Genomic DNA, 21,319 nt, shown 5'->3' with positions numbered 1-21,319 from the left:
ACCATTTAGAGCCTTGAACGTAAGTAGTGCTAATTTATAGTCAATTCTAAACTTCACAGGTAGCCAGTGCAGGGATGATAATATTGGGGTTATATGATCATATTTTCTTGACCTGGTAAGAACTCTGGCGGCTGCAGAGTAAACATAAACTGTAGCTTGTTTATTGAAGATGCAGGACAACCACCTAGTAATGCATTACAATAGTCCAGTCTGGAGGTCATGAATGCATGAACTAGTTTTTCTGCATCAGATACAGATAAAATTTTCCTAAGCTTGGCAATATTTCTAAGATGGAAGAAGGCTGTTTTTGTAATATTGGAAATATGATTTTCAAAGGACAAGTTGCTGTCTAAAATTATGCCCAGGTCTTTCACTGTTGAGCTAGTAGTAATAGTACATCCTTCTAAATGCAAGCTGAGTTGCATATCTCTGTTTTATCAGAATTTAGTAATAGAAAATTATTGGTCATCCAATCTTTAATATCTTTAACACATTCAGTTAATCTAGACAAATTAGATATTTCATCTGGTTTTGATGAGATATATAACTGGGTATCATCAGCATAACAATGGAAACTAATCCCATCATAAACACAGAATCATCATGCTGAACTAAAACCCAAAAGTGTTCTTACTAATCTGACAGACGTGCAGCGATAAAATAATGTATTTGTTTATACTGAATGAATATATTAATGGCACTTCTTCCCATGATTTAGGAATGAGATGACCAACTATCATAAGAAAGTTATTGTCCACATACCTGGTTTATGCAGCATCCCATGATTAGCCGTCAGGGTTTGGCCAACAGCCCCTGACTTTACATTTGTTATATACGAGGCCTGACAGCAAGATTATTGAGCTGACACTCTTTTTCCAGATGATCTGTGCTATTACTTTCTGATAAAGCTTCAGGAGATCTTTTCACAAGACTATTAGCAACAAAACACTGGAAAAAAAATTATAGGTGTGCTAATTTTGACAAAAATGAATCTGGTGTGAGACACTCACATAATGATTGGATTACAGCACATGGTAGAGTCGTGATTTGCACAGGTGCTGGGAAATGGAGTCCTTGCTACTGGTCAAAAACCGGCAATGATGTGAGAGAATGATGCAGTTGAGATTATTCTTGATATTTAGCATTTCATGCATCTTGTTGGGTTAAATCTCACTAAAACTAGCCAGTTATAGTTTTTGAGCAACCTACAAGGATGTTTACTGTTGCTCATGCATAGAGAACAAATAAGCAAATAATTTGCACATTCCTCAGGATTGCTATAGTTAAAATACAACTAGAATCACCACAAAACAGGTTTTTTTTGTGTGGGATTTGGGTGTAATGTCATAAAACAAACAAAATAAGTAATTAGTTTCTATTCTTAGCAGGGGGAAAACCTTGCACTGTCAACTCAGGTTAATTCGCAGTTTTTTGCCTTAGAAGAAGTAGCAATAATGGCCTTTAAATGTAAGCATTTTCAGCATGTTATGGCAACTTTTGGCCAGTAGGTGGTGATGCATCGTTTCAGAGCATGGTCCTGAAGACGGCTACACAATTTTGTGTCAGTGTGCAAAGTCATTGTTAAAGATACAGCGTCTCATCTGGCTTTGCTGTGAAACCATTTGGAGCATTCAAAATTCTTCTGATAACATTTGCTGAGGTTGGTCTGAAGATGATATATAGTGGGAAAACAGTTTGTGACAAAATCCAAGATAGTCAAGGAGTCTTAAATCACTTCAGCATACTCCACATAATTAAAGGAGAGAAGAACTGTGAACTTCTTCCTCTTCTTGTTTTTTTAGTTTCTCCTTAGTTTTAGTCTGAATGCTGAATTGCATTAAGGTCTGGTGATTAAGTTGGCATTCTAAAACTTACTTCCCTCCATGAAGTCATCTCTTGTATTGGCAGTGTTTTGCTGTATAATGAAATTGGCAATACACTGACAGGCAGAATCTTTCTGCAGACTTTTATATTAATTCTTCTGCTACCATAATGATTTACATCATCAATAAAGATTTGTGATCCTTTCTTTTTCCACACCTTAGCTTTTTTATCACTTTGGTAGAGGTTAATCTTGTGAACTTTTGTGACTCAACCTTTTTTCTACTATATATTTTGAATCTTAGTGCTGATGAGCAGTTTGCATCTTGTGGTATGACGTCTCAAAGTCAAAGTCATCTTAAAACAGGGGATTGTGGGAGGTTTTTCTTGTTTGATTTTTTTTCCTGAAAGTGAACCAGAAATCATAAAAGTGAGTCCAAAACTCTGTCCAAGTCCACTTTCCAAGTCTTGTATATGCCATGCATTGTCATGCTCTTACACTAATTCCAAGTCTCTTGAGGGTGGGCAAGCAAGTCTGTGTCAAATGCTGCTGAAAGGTCAAGTAGGATGAGGATGAGGACTGAAGACAGTTTGGCTGATCCAGAATCACGTGGCTTCTCAATGACAGCCAAAAGAGCAGTTTCTGTGAATTGTGCCGCTTTGAAGCAAGGCTGGTTGGGATCATGGAGGTTGTTGAAGAATGCCATATGACTAATGACACTACTGATTTCAATAATGCAATTGCATAAAGAGTTGAAGATAATGCTCACAAATAATCACAAATAAAGGTTCATTTAATAAAAAATAAACAACAAACAAACACTCAAAATTATACAGTACTATAGTGTTGAGATTTTTGAGAGACCTACAAATAAACAGTATAATGTTACTGGGTTGCCTTGACTTAAAAACATAAATGCAATCATAACATTTCTAAAATTTTAGAACTGGCTAAAGCACAGCAATGGAATTTGATCTGATGTATTTTGGCACCAGCGCTGTTTTGGAAAGTCGAAAAGCACATGGCTGTGAGGCAGAGATGCCGAAGATGCCAAAGACTCTACCTCTTTTCTTTGTTGCACAAAGACTCTTATATGTTGCAACATTATAAATAAAGTCAACGTTGTTGAAATAAACTGATTGTGTCACCAGCCGTGAGGAATGGACTGCCTATTAACCCTGTATCATAAGCACACAGACACACAATTATACCATTTTAACCAACTCAAAAGACGGATTGAGCCTGGTGCCAGTTGTGTTTACTGTCACCTCCACAGATCCCGCGGCGCATGCCTTGGTTTAGAGAGGGGCTGATCTCACTCAGTCACAGCAACAGGACCTGATGGAGTTGGTGGACCACTACAGAGATGTCTTCTCATCAACCCCTGGCCTGACCCATCTGGTCCACCTTTATAATGACACCTTCTCTATAAGCCAGCTGGACTGGGTGCAGTGGTCCAGCACAACAGAGTGGGCATTCCAGTAGCTGAAAGATGCCCTCACCAGCTCACCAGGACTGTGGAATGCCAACTTCAGTCTTCCCTTTATTGTACAAAAGGACGCCTCAGAGACAGGACAAGAAGCTGTTCTTTTCCAATTGTTTGAAGGGGAGGAGCACCCAGTCCTTTACATCAGTTGTAAGCTGAGTCCCACCAAGAAAAGGTATGCCACTGTGGAGCGAGCAGCCTTTGCAATAAAGTAGGCCATCAAGAAACAAAGATATTATCTGGCTGGTTAGCACTTTACCCTTGTGACTGACCATGCCCCCTGCAGTAGATAGAAAAGATAGATACTAATGCCAGAATGACTCAAGGGCCCCTTTCATTGCAGGACATTCCAGGGGCAGCACCGGGAAAGATGACAACACAGAAATGCCAACAGCCACTGTATCAGACAGGGAGGCACCCAATCACACAAATTGGGGAAATTTAGGAGATGGTGGATGAGCTAACACCCATTCTAAGCAGCTTCTCACTCAGCAGGAATAGTTGGTGTTGAAGGCACTAGAAAAATAAAAAAAACATGATCCTCACAGTACCACCGCTGCCATCTAGGTAGGCACCTACATGAGGCTGGAAAGCAAACTGGAATGTGTCCAGTGCAGCTTTCACCTCCTGGGACCAGGTGGGCTAAAACTGTTCTCTCCAACAACTTCATGACATGTGACATCAAAGCAACCGGTCTGAAGTCATTAAGGCCAGATGGGGTGGCTTTCTTAGGTATTGGTATTAGACAAGATGTTGTCCATAGCACCGGTACCCTTTCCTGCATCAGACTTAGGTTGTAGATGTACTTCAGGATACCAGACAACTGAGTAGCGCAGGACTTTAGAACCCTGGGACTAATACCATCAGGGCCTGCAGCCTTGCCTTGATCAAGTCTCTCCAGCTGTCTTCTCACCTGGTTGGCCATCACAGTCAAGTAAAAGGTCAAGATGCAAGCAAGATATGATCGGTCAACTGGAGGTAGGCATTGGGGGGTTGTGGTCAGGGATACTCAGCAAGCCTGTGTGGTGTTGCCATAGATGTGTGTTTGGTGTCTGCAAGCATGTGAAAACACTTGTGTGGGATGGCCCATCAGGGAGTCCTGTGCTGATCCTGTTAAAAAACATATTCAGTTTGTTGACTCTGTCTAAGCTGCCCCCCTGCTGACGATCCTTCATGTTGAAGCCAGTGATCTTCTTCATGGCCATCCACACTTCCTTGATGTTGTTTGGCTGAAGTTTACTCGCCATCCTCTTCTGGTACACTCCCTCTTTACACTCCCTCAGTGTTGTCTTCAGTTGCCGCTGTATCTTTTTAAGTTCATCCTTGTCACCATACCTGAAGGCATTCTACTTCTTGTTCAATAGATCTTTCAGGTCACTGGTGATGCAAGGTTTATTGTTTGGATAGCGGTATAAGATTCTTGTAGGGATAATGGTGTCATGGCTAAAGTTAATATAGTCTGTGACGCATTAACTGAACAAATCCATGAAAACACAACAAAACAAAATCAAAACTAAAGTGCGAGTCTGACAAAGTGCCTAAACAGCAGCTTAGCAGCCCCCCCAAACACCAAACACTGTTTAAGTGAGGTGCCATGATGAAATTCAGGTGCATTCAAGTCATGCCGCAGTCACCGATCAGACCTACAAAACAAATAAAAAAAAAACCCCAACCAAAACCACAACACACCAACTAAGTCATAACACACACCCCCTAAAAGAAAATACATATACACAATTTTTACACATTAAAATTGACCTTATACTTCCATTAACCGCCGCTTCCACTAGAAGAACTACCTCAAGTCTACCTCAAGACTCCATCACAGGTTCACGTGAAAGAGTATCTTCGTAATACATCATCAGCCCCTTTATGTTTGATTGTCAAATTATAAGGCTGCAAGAAAAGTATCGATCTCATAAACTGTTCAGTTGGGCTCTGCAATGAATGGAAGAATGTGAGAGGATAATAACCAGAGTAGATGACGATTGGAGACACTCCTCTCACGTAAATGTTTGGCAGTGATGTGTGACATGTTCCGAATGTCAGCTGGTGAATTTTCAGACCACCCCAAAAGTGAAATTGCACCCACTTCCATTTATTGAGGGTCTCCTTAAAATAATTGATATGGTCGGGCCATTATAATGAACTGCAAGAGGCCATTGCTTTGTGTTAGTCCTGGTGTCTTATGTAATGGAATATCCCAGAGCAGTGCTGCTTCACAATATCTCAGCATGTAGTGTTCTGAAGGCTCTGAAACTTATCCCCTGGGTTGGGATCCCAAAAGATGAATGGAGTGATGAGTGGGTCAGGCATTACAGATTTTAGAAAAGCACTTAATTTAATAATGTTGTGTGGGGTCAGGCAAGACTAGACTATAAAGAAAAAGAAAACTTGTTTCTAGCCGAGGATGGGGCCAAGCTAGATTGGTGATTCTTAAGGCTTGGTCACACTACAAGACTTTAACCGTCGGTAGATCGCTTTGCTGTTCAGACTACATGACTTCACTGTATGTCTTTTTGTCCTTGTGGTGTTCACACTACGCGACACTTCGTAAATGATCCACAAGAGGGGGTCGCACACCGCAACTCTTGTCACTCAACGCCGTCCCCAAACCACGTTTTGTCACGAAAACACACGCGACAGGTGGATCCGGAAATTACGCGAGACTTTCGGTTGAGGTTTGTTTTGAAAATGCCGCTTTGAGGCGTCGTTGAGTAGATCACACATAAAGATTGCCGAGCGCTGATCACCCGCTGATTTTCCCACGATCACAGACCGATCTGTCGGCGAGCTCGTTAATTTGCAAATCGGGCTTAAAATCCTGTAGTGTTTTAAATCACCACTGGTTTCAGTTGAGTCCTAATACTGGTGATTGAATAATGATTTTTGTGTTGATTTCCCAGGCATAGTTTTCCCAAGGGACAGTGGGTTTCAATATACCTCTGCACATCCTTATCCTTATCTCAGACTTGCTGGCACAATCTTGACAGGATCCCTGATTTTATGGCTCAGAATTCTGCTTATTGCTCTATCTCTGCAAAGCTTTGATTACCATCACTTTTGCTCTAAGGTCCTACAATAATATAGAACATTTGTATGCAAAACTAAGAAAAATGTAGCAAATTTTAAGATGTATTTTCTCCACAAATTTGGCAGTAAAATGGGCCAAAATTTAGTCTGACCACACAATGGGAGGTCCTCTGCTATAATATGCTGATTGGATTTACGAACTATGGAACATTTGATAATTAGATCCATATGAAAACCAGTATTTATGTCTTTAATATAGCCACAAATGCTAGGTTAAAGGTTAGTTTACATAAGAACTTGACGGTAAAATTGGAAACATTTTCTCTCCAATTTAGTATGGACATATATAAATCCTCTACTATATTATGCTAGTTGCACCTGTGAACATTAGAAAATGTTTAAATTATAGCCACCCAAATACCAGTGACTAATGTCTATAATATAGCAAGATTTAAGGTGGGTTTTTCCACAAAACTGCAAATTGGGCTCAAATCTTGCATAATTGCACTATTGGAGGTGCCAGACTGTGCAACAGGTTCTTCTCTTAGGCCATCAGGCTCCTCAACTAAATTGCACTGAACTGACATGCACACACATTGTACAAATGTTTACCAACCCTCTCACTGTTTAAAATCCTTATTTGCACAATGTTAAACACAGTCTGTACACTGGTCGGCACTTTTTTTATGTCTCTATCCTTGTAGTGTATTGTATTGTTTGTTTGAACTAGGTTGCACAATATGCACTTTATGTGGGTAGGACAACTGTGTTGTTTTTTGTGTTGTCTTATGTAGCCCTGTTTTGTGTATGTAGCACCATGGTCCAGGAGAAACATTGTCTCATTTCACTATGTACTACATTAGCTATGTTTGGTTGAAATGACAATAAAAGCTTCATGACGTGACTTGATATTATAAGCTCATGATTGCATATATGACCTATGGCTTATTTCATAATTAGAGCAAATCAAAATGATCTGGATGATGTTTGGCATCAAGACTTTTTGCACTGCTAAACTACATAAGGTGTGTCAGAAAATAAAAATGCTACGCCATCTGAGATGGGGATCGAACCCAAGAGAGCACAATCACCCACAGTAGACAGAAAAAAAATAAAATGGGGACACACAGGTCAATACACAACCACAAAAACACAACACTGAAAACACTAAATAAACAGGAAACAAAACAGGTGTTATGAGACACTGACCAGGAACATACACAAACACTGACAAAGGTGGAAAACAAAGACAATGACTAAGTAACTAAAATACTAAACACAAAGTATATGTAGGGTGGTTAATCATGTGAAACAGAGAATGAGAACACGTCCCACCAGAAGGCCGTTCATTGGTCAAATAGGGTAGCGTCTGAGCAGCTTCTGACAAGGTGATATAAACGAGTTTGTAGCTATATGGTGTAATGACAAGCTCTACTACATAATTCTGAAAGAGCTAAACATTATATTGGTTTAATATTTGTCCCAGTGAACCAAATAATAATGGTAATAATAATGTTGTTGTTGGGCTTTTGGCTGCTCCATCAGAATCAAAATTGCCACAGTGGATTATCTGGTACACATTTGATTTGGCACAGGTTTTACACCAGATGCCCTTCCCGACGCAACCCTTCCCCATTATTATTATTATTATTATTATTATTATTATTATTATTATTATTATTATTATTATTATTATTATTATTAATTATTGTTGTCCCCTGGTGGGGGATTATTATTATTTTAAAAATGGCACACAGGCCTGAGATGAGGGATGGCTTCACAGGACTCCTCCTTCACAGGAGCTTTAGATGTATGGCCACTGGGTTGAGCAGCTTAGAGATGGAGAAGGGTCCTGTGGGAATGAAAATTGAACAAACTTAGCACAGGATTTGGTCATAAAACACATTAAATAAAGTAATAGGTGGCTAGGCCCCCGTTGAGCCTGACTAGATTGAATCTCTGAGGCTGATGATTAAAGTGTGGAAATGTAACAGGGCTGAGGGGACTGTGATCAGTGGGACTTGGCACAGAGCTATAGTCAGATTTAGATGAGGAGTCCTCACTTGAACTCAGAACAATATGGTTAATGGGTGAGCCAGAAAGAAAGAGTGGTGTAGTCCATCTCGATCTGAGAAAAAGCATGGGCTATTGAGCATGGTAGGATGTAATAGAATGAAGGAGGGGGAAAGTCTGGAGGAGCATGAGAAGCACAGTGCTGTTCCAGTAGGGCTGTTAGGTTGACAGCCATGTCAACCAGCTGCTGATGTGGTGTCCCAAATTATAATGATTTAGCCCAATTTAGTGATTTAATATGCTAAGAAGCAGCGAGGACGAAAATAGGGGCCATTTCAAATAGTGCCTGCACAGCCTCTCTCGTGGTGTCTAACATCTTGCGTAGCTCCTTAGCAAAGGCATCATACGAGGACTAGAATGTTGACTCAGCCACTCAGCTGTTTTCCACAGCCAGGCCTTGCCAGACAGCAGTAAGATGACATGCAATTCTGGCTCACTTGGTGGGGCGGCAGAGTCCAGGTATTCTGGAGAATCACTCAGGGTGAGGCAAGTACAGCTCCTGGGGAACTGGAGCAGGCATGAGTTATGTAGGTGGAAGGGAGACCTAGTTCATGTGTTGGATAAGGTTTTGGGTAATGCTGGCCAGGTCCAATAATCCAAGTGATTATCAAACAGAGTAACGCAGGGCAGACCAGAAAATGAGAAAAAGACAGGATCAAAAAGGGGCAGAATAACAGACAGAAATGGTGGAATGACTTACTGAGCATGAGGCAAACAGAAAGTGCACCATGACAGCCACATAATTTGTCCAAATAATCCTACACACACAGTGCCCCACATGCCTGATGAAACTTTAAATAAACATTAAATAATTTACTGCCTCAATTTATAAATCGACTACACCACCAGACCCATTTCTCTTCCCCTCGTTCACAGATTTTGTGTAAACAAATATGACCCTTTTGCCTTTCCATACTCGCTGCTCCGCCTCAGAGTCTAACGACACTCAGAAACTCAGAGACTGTTCTGATAGAGAGACCGCTATAACAGCCTCGGAGACTGTTAGGTGAGCAAGATAGCAACAAAATAGCCTGCAAAATACAGACTCGTTAATGTTTTGTACTACATAAAATTTATATTTTATACTTTATAAAGATGTTAATGATCTACTGGAGATTAATGTACAACATTTATACCAACCTTTGCGTTGTTTTGTGTTGTGAAAGGATCACTGAGGCTGCTTCCACAAACATGGAAAAGATAATAAACTGTAAAATGGAAGATCTGGAGGATTATTACGGCTTGCTTGGGTGCGATGAACTGTCAACGGTAAGATTTCTGGTTTTGTCCGCCGAGATGAAGCCTGGGTATAATGCTTCATGTCTTGTTATTACACTCGACTGATTATGCAGTGGTTATTTTTGAGGAAAGGTACACATCAGTGTCCGAAACTTCTGTATTAGGGTTGTAAGCAGAAAACAGTAGGCTACGTTCATCGGTCATCTGGTTAAGACATAGGTTTCAGCGTTGCTCTATATGTATATGTTTATGTGTATATATAAGAAAACAGCTGTCGGCCACATGTTGCTTTTTTTTGTTTATTTGAAAAATGGTTATCAAACAAAAAGGTGCCATGTTCCAGGATGTTTAATACAAGGGTTCCCAAACTTTTTCATTTCAGCATCACCTAGACAAGTACAATCAATCTCAAGACACACCATTTTATTTTTAAATGGAAATATGGAGAAAAAAAACACATCCTGATTTAGTAGAGAGCAGTTTTAATTTTCTTTGTCATGTAAATGAAATATATAATTGATCACAATACCAGAAGGCTTTTAAGAAACACAAAAAAAGATATGATAACTATTCAAATGTCAAAACAGTCTGTTTTTCATTAGGAATTATTTTGGACATACTGACACACATCCTAAGATGGCTATAGGCGAGATCTGTATTTTCTTTTCATTGCCAGAGCAGAAATTCCACTCACAGGTAAGTGGTGGAAAAGGGCACTAAAACTCTCCTCTCCTGTGGTGTGTGGCCTTTCGGATTTTGGGATTCAATATGCAGCTAAAATGAGTGGGATGCTGGCTGTGCCTTTGGTCAGTTTTTGCTGACGAAAATACTCTTCTTTTTTTATTGAAAATGTGATTGCCCTTTGTTGGTGTATGCAGAATGTTTTGTTGTGAGGTGCCGTTTAGGTTTTGAGGGTTTCATGCTAGCACTTGCCAACTTTTCTAAGCATAACAGACACTGAGGGACTTCCTCACCCTATGGACCTCCGCAGGCAACAAAACCAAGATCAAGGTCATATTTTCTGTTTGGCTCCATTTTAGAGTTTGTTGTTTTGACTTGATCCGAAGACTTCTCACAGGTCGTTCAGTGAATTTATTCAGAATTCTGATTCTTGTGTGTGTATATGTCTCTTAATTTAAATGATTCATTATAAAAAGAATGGTCCCTTAAAAGTCGTTTGCTCATTACCGGTCATGACCCACAGTTTGAAAACCCCTGGTTTGGATGTCTTTTAGATAAAGTTATGGAGATATTTTTAAAGTTTTTCAAATGCCCAACACATCCCTTGAAATAGCTATTTTTACTTTGAAAATGCATAGTCCATAATCTAATTGAGGGTCCACATTTAAAAATTAGTGCCGCAAGAAATGGTGTTTCGGCTTTGGTGAACTCTCAGGAAATTAAGACTTTCTTGATTCTAAATATTTTAGAATAGATTCTAAATACTTCAGGTTGCTGAGACATCATCTTCAGTTTTTCTTTCTTCTCCATTGGCTCTCTGTGGTCTTTTCAAGGGGCAGGAATTTTAAATCCCAGTTGTTGTGCTTTTGGCTGCTTCTTGTTTGGGGTCATCACAAGGGATCATTTAGTATGCGCGTTTTGAGTTGGCACAGGTTTTATGCCGGATGCCCTTCCTGATGCAACCCTTCCATTTAATCCGGGTTTGGGACTGGCACTGAGAGTTAACACTTCAGTGGCTGGGTTAGCTCCCTGCCCAGGAATTGAACATGGGCTGCAGCAATGAGAGCACAAGATCCTGCCTCCAGGAGAATTTTAAATCCCAGTTAATGCACCAAAAAGTGTCCTGGATTTGCTGCTTTCTGTTTTGGAGAGACTTTGTCTGTGTCAGAATCATCAGTGTGAGGCTTTCACAAACCACAATTTGGCCCAACTCTCTTCTCATTTGTGGACTTGGTCATTTTCCTCTCTCCATTGACCTATTCAGTTCCTCTGGGAGCTTATCCCATACTCTCAGAAAGCTGCCCACCCAGTCTATATCAGGGCTTTGGAAGCTACAGGAAGAGGTTGATCATGAATCTCTGGGTCAAACAGACTGCAAGGATGTGGGAGGTTCTGGTGAGGCACCAACAGATGAGCTGCTATAGTTTTCAGTTGCCACACACACGAAGAGCACAATGTTTCACTGGTTGCATTCTATAATGCAATAACATGTTTTACATCTCAGCCTCCAAGTAGCAAGAACTTTTTGGGCCTGAACTGGCCTCAGTGCTGGAAGAAAATCGGCTTCGTAAATATACTTAAATCATAGGCCTCCACACCAAGGGATTGCAAGGTCTCTTCTAAAATGTCTTTTGTCACCTCTGGAAGGTCAGGCGAAACCTCAGTGATGGTGGAATGTAGAAAATGTTCTTTCCAAGGTAAAATTGGTACGTAGACAGCGAAATGGCACTCAAAATCTGCAGCAAAGGCTTTAACAATAACAAAGGGTGCAGGCACATTGTGAACCTGATAGAAATGTGCTTTGAAAGTTGCGCGAGTACAAAATGTCAGCTTTTAGTCAGTGCCAACACATTTGAAAAAACAATGAACAATTAGTCCTTACGAAAGGCTTCTTAAAAGTTTTTGCACAGTTCTCTATTTGTTTCTATATTAAGAATTACTATGAGAAAAACATGTCATTTAATTTGGACATGGGGCACTTTCGAGTTTAACTCTATAAACTCTGTCGAGTACATATTTGTCACAGTTGGGTTATTCAAACTTCAGAAGTCTGCATGTCAGTGCAAAGAGCTACAGTTTTCCTTTCTATTCAAAGCATGCATAATTAACAGGCAGCAATGGGCATATAAAACAGTCTTTAAAAATTGTACCACGATCACTAATCCTGTTTGAGCTGAGAAAATGAGTCAGTAAGAAAATGCTCAACCATCAAACTGAAATATTAAGGTATTATAGTTAGCCATGTCAGTCACAGGGAGGAAATAAAAGCCATGGGCTTTATAATTTAAATTAAAAGATTTATTAGTTAACTTACAAACCAGGGAAGAGACTGGAAATATTCATTAAAAGTGTAGCTGGGGAGAAATGCTTAAATAGACAGACAATAGCAGATAGACATGCTGACATACACCTAGGCCCAGAAGCAATGAAGATTGTTGTTAACAGCTATCTGTCCATGGAAACTTACTGCAAATTCATAGTCAAGGTCATGTACATGACATGGTCAAGGAAGCATGGAATGTGCAGGAGCAGAGTGATCTGGTGGCTCCCATCATGACTCAGCAGATGGAGGAGGAGCAAGCAAAACAGAAATAGACCTACAACTGACCAGTCCAAGCCCACCAGTTCTACCAAGGTGACCAGGTGCTTCTCCTGCTGCCCAGCACAAAGGGCAAATTCCTGACCTGCTGGCAAGGCTTGTACAAGATCCTTGAGCAAGTGAGCCCAGTGAACCATCATCTGCATCAGCTGGGAAAGACTGGGTAAAAACATCTTCTATTTCACTTCAACACATTTAAAAAAAAAAAAAAATGGATTGAACCAGTCTCTGCTTTGTCAGCTTTTGTTGATGTCAGAATGACCAGTGTGTACCTTGGGAGAAGATTTCCTCACAGCAGAAAGAACTAATCAGTGTGATCATGTATGTGATCAGTTCACAGACATGGTCACAGTGGAACCAGGTCTGACACCTCAGCAGATCTGACAGTGCTAGAACAAAACCTCACCAGTAGTGATGGTTTGACACCAGCCCAGAAGCCTGCTGCCAGGGGAGGGGGGGCTGTTTGTACTGTTATGGTAGGACTCCACAAACTGCCACATGCTACTCAGACTACTGGTGGCCAGGTGCCTAATGGACAGCACCGTGTCAGGACCACCGTTGTGGACTACAGAAGGAGGACATACCCACAGGGTGAGGTGGAAAAATGGAAATGGCTGGAGGCAGGTAACCCTGGTGGCTCCTCATCCTCACAGAGAGAACTGGAAAGAATAAAAGGATGCCATAGCCTCAGCAAAGGGAGCAGCGTTTGTCTACATGGCTATGCTGATCCATTTTGTTCTTTGACTTTCAGACAAGATTGGTGACAGCTATGTTCTTCCTCTGCAACACAATCAAGAGCCCTCACCCCTGCCACCTACGGGACAGTCTCAGACCTAACAACAGTTGAACTGTGCTGCAGCTCCACAGCGACCACTACCCACATGTCCCACATCCTTACTGCACCCCCATCCTCTCTCTTTCCCTCACCTAAAACAAAACAAAACCTCTTAACCACTAGCCCAGGTTCTGTCTTTGTTCTGCCTGCTGCTGCAAGTCACTACAGCCCCTTCTCAGAAAAAAGAATTTGGCAGCACAACTTTGCAACTGCAATTGAACAAACCACAATAAATTCTGGAACCATATCCTTTGGACTGATGAGAAAAAGGGTGGAGATATTTGGTTATTATTCACAGGACCATGTTTGGCAAAAACCAAACACAGCTTACCACCAAAATCACCTCATACCAACTGTCAAGCATGGTGATAGAGGGATGTAATCTAAACAAAGTAATTTCTCTCAAATTGAATATGTATGATATACACTATATTGCCAGAAGTTTTGGAACACCCCTCCAAATAATTGAATTCAGGTGTTGTTTTCAGGGGTTGGGCCTGGCCCCTTACAGTGAAAGGAACTCTTAATGCTTCGCATACCAAGACATTTTGGACAATTTCATGATCCCAAATTTTGTGGGAACAGTTTGGGGATGGCCTGTTCCAACATGACTGTGCACCTGTGCACAAAGCAAGGTCCATAAAGACATGGATGAGCGAGTTTGGTGTGGAGGAACTTGACTGGCCTGCACAGAGTCCTGACCTCAACCTGATAGAACAACTTTGGGATTAATTAGGGTGGAGACTGCAAGCCAGGCCTTCTCATCCAACATGACCTCACAAATCAACTAAAAGAAAAAGAAATTTTATAGTGCGCCTTACATTTCATGTTTGTGTACCACAGGTGCTCCACGGGTGCCAATTTAAGTTAGATTCTATTAGGTAGTAGTGAGCCCCTACCCAAGGCTTCCATTCCAGTTTCATGATGATGGCCTAGTATTCTGTTTGTATGATGGTGGCCATGTTTTTTTAAAGTCATTAGGCCATCAAATTATATATTAACACATTAGATATGTCATACAAACTTTCAGGAACTTACATATTTTTGCTGACATTAGCTCCACTTCCTGGGTATGAACATGCTCAATCCTTTCTAAACTACCTCAGAATTTTGTCCTATGTTTTTATAATGCTCTCCTGTGGCCAATTTGAGTGAAGTTGCACCACATACTATTAGGTCCCTACCCAAACTTACTTATTTACACAAACTTAAAAGAATGACAAGAAGCCTTTATTATTGTCACATATACATTACGGCACAGTGAAATTCTTTCTTCGCATATCCTAACTTTGGAGATTGAGGTCAGAGCCCAGTGTCAGCCATGATGCAGCAGCCCTGGAGCAGAAAGGGTTGAGGGCCTTGCTCAGGGGCCCAGCAGTGGCAGCTTGATGGTGCTGGGGCTTAAACCCTGATCGTTAACCACTTCAGCCACCCCTCAACCAGATTAGGGCCGAAATACAGTATACCACTTGCCATATTGTTTACAAATGTTAACATGTTTTTGATTGAGTGTCTCACTCTTCTGCAGAGTTTGATGTGAAGATTGGCCAAAAATCCCAGGACTAATTAGCATAAGCATTTTTTCTATATTATACAAGTTACCAAAATAATCTAAAGTATAGAGGTAATAGTTCATGAGGCTTTTTTGCTTGGGATACCCCAAGAAATCAGGGTGAAGTATTTTGTTTGTAAGACATATGGTTCATTGATATTGACAGATGTAAAACTCATTTCACATGCCTGAGTAGCATAAGATAGTACTGACTAAGCTTTAGAAGCTGTTGTGAAATCACCAAAGCAGATCAGGGTACTCAGAAGTAGTGTTCAGCAGGAATATTTTATTGGAGATCAGAACACACTGTAGTCTGGTACTGTAGCAGTGGTACTGTAGTCACCAAGTCTAGTGAAAAGGAATATGCAGTTTTAAAGGCCTTGAGTGGGCAGGCCTTGAAGGTACGACAATAGAAAAGCCTAGAGGTGATTAAAAGAAAAGAAAAAAAAAAAACCCAGGGGGAGGTGGACCTCACAGGTGTCAACTCCCTGGTATGATAATGCAAAATCTTAGAGGTAATACTCTTAAACAAAGCAGTGAATGGGAAAAAGATCCCCAGAGTTGACCCCCCAACTGTAGGCTAGTTCACAGTTCCTGATCACTGTGATTTGAGCACCATTTGGTGGTGAGAGCTGGGATATGCAAATTATTATTCAAAGAGAAATGTATGTTACAGTAGATCCTAGAGAGTTCTAAATAACTCAATTCGTAAACTTAGCATTTTTATCAGCTTGTTGTTAGTTTACACTCTCGTATTAGGTCTTAGCATTAAAGGGGTGTATTCTTGACCCAAGCTATTGCCATGCCTTTGTGCTGAAAATTAGTAGTCTGTTATGAATATTAATATAATGAAACTAAAACAACTATTTCGCTAAACCTTGACCATGGCTAGCTGTGAACAAAAGAAAAAAAAAAAAGACGATGACGGCAAAAGAAAAACAAAACGGACAAAAATGTGTGGGTTTTTTTGTTTTTCCTTTTTAGAATGCTAGGTTAAACTTCATTGGATCGTATAGTGGTTTCATTTTTTGGTGTAGTTCCTTGCCCTAATCTCCAAATACCAACACCTATGGACCAGTCAGGTAGGGATGAACTAGAAAAGGGGAATCTATGTGGAAGTCTTCACCCTTGGGTTGGCCCCCGAGGCCTGTTGCACGTCGGTTCTTCCTTGGGCTCTTGGTCCGTGTGTCCTGGTCTGTCCCTATTGGTGATGTAACTACTAGTCCACGTATTTTTTTCATCATCATCAAAATCTATGCCGAAGCAGAGGATCAACTATTTAACACACAATTGTTGTTAACCTTCCCTGCCAAAAACAGAGGATGAACCAAATTCTTCCCTACCCAAGTAGAGGATCAACTAATTGTTAACACACAACTGTGGCTAACCTTCCCTGCCAAAAACAGGATAAACCTTGCAAAGCAGAGGATAACTTAAATACTGGTCTGTAGTGGTTCTTTGATAGAGTGACAGTCATCAAATCATAGCTGAGTTGAAGAAGTTCAGTCTGGAGTGGTTTTAAGTGAGCAGCTCTGAGTCACAGCACCAACGGTCCGAACAAAGACAAGTGGGTTCCAGATCATCATGCTTGGACCTCCAAGAACACTAACAAAACAGCTGTCTAAAAAGGTTATTCATATTTAACACAGACTTAAACCTGCCAGTTTAGATCCAAATATAGATACAGACAGAGGCACTGCATACATTTAAATTAGCCTGTATAGCCTAACATCTGTACAAATGTTAATTTTGCCTAAAAGATTATGCAATAATCTGTATAATATAAAATGTATCAGATACTTAAAAACCATCACTGATCATGTTTGACAAGCAGTCTGTTTATGGTCTGTTCTTTTCATATCCATTAGACTGAACAAATTATGGCAGAGTACAAAGTGAGAGCCCTGTCTTGCCACCCCGACAAACAACCAGAAAATCCTAAAGCAGGTAAGCTCAAACTAATTAAAATTAACCTACTAGTCAACATAGTATACAGTTAAATAACCTACATAGCTTTCATGATCCTGTGTAACACTTCAGATTTTATTTTGAATTTTTACAATTTGCACACTATTTATAAAAAGATTAATGACGGTTGTGTTTTTTGTGCAGCACAAGACTTTCAAAAGTTACAACAGGCCAAAGATATTCTCACAGATGAGACCAAAAGAAGAAAATATGACTACTGGTTGAGAAGTAGCATCACTGTGCCATTCAGTGAATGGCAGGCCTTGAGTGATTCAGTTAAAATTGTAAGTGCCATTTTTAAATAAGACATTGTGATTGACTTTCACTTAAAAGGTTTCCTTTTTCTTATATAATACACCATAAGGAAGGGTTTATAGGTTAAATATTTAGGCACATAAATACATGCTATTTGTTGTCGGTTTCCTTTCATTTTTTAGTCAATGCATTGGGCCCTTAAAAGCAAAAAGAAGCCAATGCTAAAATCAGCAAAAGACACAGATGAATTCCAAGCTGATCAGTCAGAAACACAAGTGGCAAAAGAAGGGATAACATCTAATGAACTTTCTTCAGGTAATTTTTTTTTTTTACACAATTACAGCGAAATTATCAGTCGTCAGTTAAAACTCAACAAAAATTATAGCAAAATGTAATTTAATCAATGCATTAAAATTTAAATATCTACTATTGTTCTCAGTTTCCAAATTGATGGAAACATGGTTTTAAAATGTCCCGTCTCGATATGTTACTGACAGTGTTAATCTGTGTTTTCCTCAGGTGGTTATTGGCTTCACAAATTTCGACGTACAGGTGATACTCCTTCAGGCCTCTTGGAAAGGTTTAGAAATTATCAAATATAAAGAAATACAGGCTATAAACTCAATATTTATCGTGCTATTGGTAAATCAATTTAAAATAATTTTGTGAATAGTTTCATAGTGTGAAATAAAGCATGGCTATTGATTTTAGTCAGTCAATAGAGAGAACATCTTGACTATTTTCATAATCGACATTACAGAACACTGCAAGATATTAAGTCAGTATTATTGAAAATGCACAAGTTTGTTGTTTAGGGTAATATTGTGGAGTGCTAATTCACATTGCTTTTTTATTGTGGAATAAAACATGGCTATTGTCATCACTCAGTTGAGAAAACATGCTCCATTTCTATAGTCCATATGTTACAATGCTAGAGGATAAGTATTTTTGAAAATGCGTAAAATTGTTGTTTAGACTTCAGGTAACAAGAGTGGTGAGGATGCATGCAAGTACCGATAAGACATAAGATAAGCTTATTATGTGCAGTTATACAGTATATCAGAAACTTGAGAAGTCAAGGGATAGGCAATGGTTAGGCAATCTTTCAAACTGAAAGTCATATCTTGAGAAATGCCAGTATTTCAGCACTGTTTTGAGTTAGTCTTGCTACGTTCAAGATAAGCTGTGGTCTATGTCAGAAGTTTGCAAGTTACGAACTGCTTGCCATTGTATGGTTGAAAGACAGAATCTGTGGCATTGATCTGAAAGAGCCAATCTATAATTATCAAAACTACCTGCAGTTAGAGCTGGGCGATATGTCCTATAAATTGAATCTGATTTTTTAAAACGAAATTGGATTTTTTCGATTTTAAAACGATTATTTTTCTTTAACAAAAAATTAATCAAACACTAGAGACTATGATAGATTTTTTTTTTGAGCAAAAACAATATAACCACACATGAACTGCAAACTTATTTCGCTAACCAGATTTTGTTATTTTAGGAAATACAACAAAAACCTTTTTTTGGAATTAAAGTGCAAACTTTCACCAGTCTTTACAAGATCTAATTATTCTAGCAAAACAAAGTAATTTAACAAAATGAGGGATTTGTAACTTTAAAATCACTTTTTATAAAATAGAAAAAAAAAAAAAATCCCTGAAGAAAAACAATCAGGGGCGAGTCTAGGATTTTCATTTAAGGGGGATGAGGGTATAATAGTAAAACAAATAAATAAAATAAAAGGTTTGACTAACAGGATAGGATGGTAAACTTATTGCAGCATTCCACTGTATTGCATAGATATGTATAACATTTGAGTACTGAACAAGCCAAATATGAGTCTTCCTGATCACACACACGTCCTCTGATCCTCACTTTGTAACGCCGCGGTCTGTGGATTGAAGAACGCGCTGAAAGACGGGGAAGAGCCAAAGTCTGCTGCTGTTTTCATTGCTAGGCCATTTTTAACATTTCTATTCACACCCCCCGCGAAAAATTCTGAGATTCTCCATAAACTGTTCACAAATTCATGATTGTCTCAGTCCCCTTTAAATTTCATATGAAAACGGTGGCAGACTTCGGCTCCTCCTCGTCTTCAGCGCGTTTTTCAACCAGACTGAAGAAACCGCACCTCTCTTAGAAACAAGCTCTTTGCGTCGCAGAACTATGGAAGCTCACTCTGCCAAACCAAAGTGAAATTGTAAAATCGATTTTCGTTTTTCAACGTCGACAAACCATAAATTCGAATTAATCGATAACGATTAATCGCGCAGCTCTACCTGCAATAGCCACAAACAAAGTGCCAACCATGTTTGGATCTGTCAATGACCTTGACAGAAAGAATTTCTAGGACAAAACAAAGTATATCACAGTCATAAGATGAAGCCATAAACAAATGGTATTACAGTCAGCCCAGGGCAGTGTGTGCCAAGATATAGTCAGAATATATCAATGCCCTCTTAGGTCCCAACAGCATAGACAGCCTCACTGCTTACTGAGCCATCCCACAGCACCAACCTCAAACGACAGTCACCCTTTAAAGCTGACTCATGCCAGAGATCAGGGTACCTATGGATCTCCTACACTACAGAAATGTACCGAAAAATACATGGTAACAAGAGAGAGGCCAAATGATTATCACAGCGACTGGTACAATGGAATACACAATCCTAAAGCATTATGAGCGTCAGACAAATTGCGAGCAATTGCACAATATCACTAACCAAACAACATGAAATAACCAAAACTCAAATACCTGAAGGTGTCACTGAAAACAAAGACTCAACCTAGAAAAACTTAATACAAACTCAAGGAACCAAACACAACAACAAACAATGACTTGACAAAGACAGACATGAGAGGGCAGGTGTAAATAAGGTAACACATTAGGAGCAATTTAGGAACAGCTGACAGGACACATGCCACGCCACAAGGTATAGCAATATACCTGCCAGCACCCCATCTAGTGGTCTGGCAGGGAATTGTATCAGTAGTTCCTGACACCCTAAGGGCTGCTTGTCGGCTGAGTTTCTCCTTTCTCTGAAGAATTTGTTAATGTGAGGAGGGATGAGGCTTTTTACTAATACATCATCACCTGAGAGAAAAGTGGTGAGTCGGCTGCTCTATGAGTAGAGGGAGAGAGGCAGAGGCATTGTCATACTTTTAGTCCAAAGGGTTGGAAATAGCCTGCCCATAATTATCTCAAATGGAGATCATTTTAAATGTGGTGTTATTCGAATTTCACAAAGAACTGAGGGCAAGAGATCCACCAAGTTTCAGCTGTTTGTTTGCAATAAAGTTTTAGTGAGTCTGTCTTTAATGGTTCTGTTCTTTCATATTACTATTCTGGAACTTTGGGGATGGTATGGAATGTGAAAATTCCAGTCAATATTGAGATAACAAAGTTTGTGTGTCACTTTGGATGTGAAAGGTGAACTTTTGAGATATTTTTGGTTTCTCACAGTTGGCATATGTGAAGTCAAGGCATGAAATGGCACATCTGGAGGGGGCAATGCATACTGTTTGTTGGTTTTACCCTATCTAGCACAAATCAAACACACATTGAGTAGCAATTTGGAAGTTTTAGTGACATTTAGAATAAAAAATTGTTTGATGATATTCCTAATCACCCCTCTTTTTGTGGCATGTGAGACACCAAGAAAAAGGTACAGAGAACAGGGGAGTGCAGTGCAGCCTTGAGGACAGCAAATCAGTCCGTCCTTATATGAGGGCAAACAGCTCTCAGAAGATTAAAAAAAGTTCCTGTTTAGTAG

At 39.8% G+C, this 21,319-nt stretch overlaps 1 protein-coding gene across 1 annotated transcript; it reads left to right on the top strand.

Moving 5' to 3' along the window:
* The first annotated feature begins 9,350 nt into the window (after nucleotides 1-9,350).
* On the top strand, nucleotides 9,351-18,426 carry dnajc12 (DnaJ (Hsp40) homolog, subfamily C, member 12). The gene is made up of 6 exons (XM_058385648.1): nucleotides 9,351-9,420; nucleotides 9,581-9,683; nucleotides 17,189-17,267; nucleotides 17,433-17,572; nucleotides 17,726-17,858; nucleotides 18,063-18,426. The coding sequence occupies exons 2-6, from the start codon at nucleotides 9,606-9,608 to the stop codon at nucleotides 18,143-18,145; spliced, it is 513 nt and encodes a 170-aa protein (XP_058241631.1). The 5' UTR covers nucleotides 9,351-9,420; nucleotides 9,581-9,605; the 3' UTR covers nucleotides 18,146-18,426.
* Nucleotides 18,427-21,319: the final 2,893 nt, after the last annotated feature.

The sequence above is a fragment of the Hemibagrus wyckioides genome, linkage group LG03 (genome assembly GCF_019097595.1).
Source record: "Hemibagrus wyckioides isolate EC202008001 linkage group LG03, SWU_Hwy_1.0, whole genome shotgun sequence".
NCBI classification, from domain to species: domain Eukaryota; kingdom Metazoa; phylum Chordata; class Actinopteri; order Siluriformes; family Bagridae; genus Hemibagrus; species Hemibagrus wyckioides.
This window is presented reverse-complemented; position numbering and strand designations above follow the sequence as displayed.

Excerpts from the sequence above, each read along its gene's own strand:
- dnajc12 (XM_058385648.1), top strand. The coding sequence starts at position 9,606 with ATGGAAAAGATAATAAACTGTAAAATGGAAGATCTGGAGGATTATTAC. Across the intron at positions 17,268-17,432 it reads ACCAGAAAATCCTAAAGCAG|CACAAGACTTTCAAAAGTTA; the intron begins GTAAGCTCAAAC and ends TTTTTTGTGCAG. Across the intron at positions 17,859-18,062 it reads ATCTAATGAACTTTCTTCAG|GTGGTTATTGGCTTCACAAA; the intron begins GTAATTTTTTTT and ends TGTTTTCCTCAG.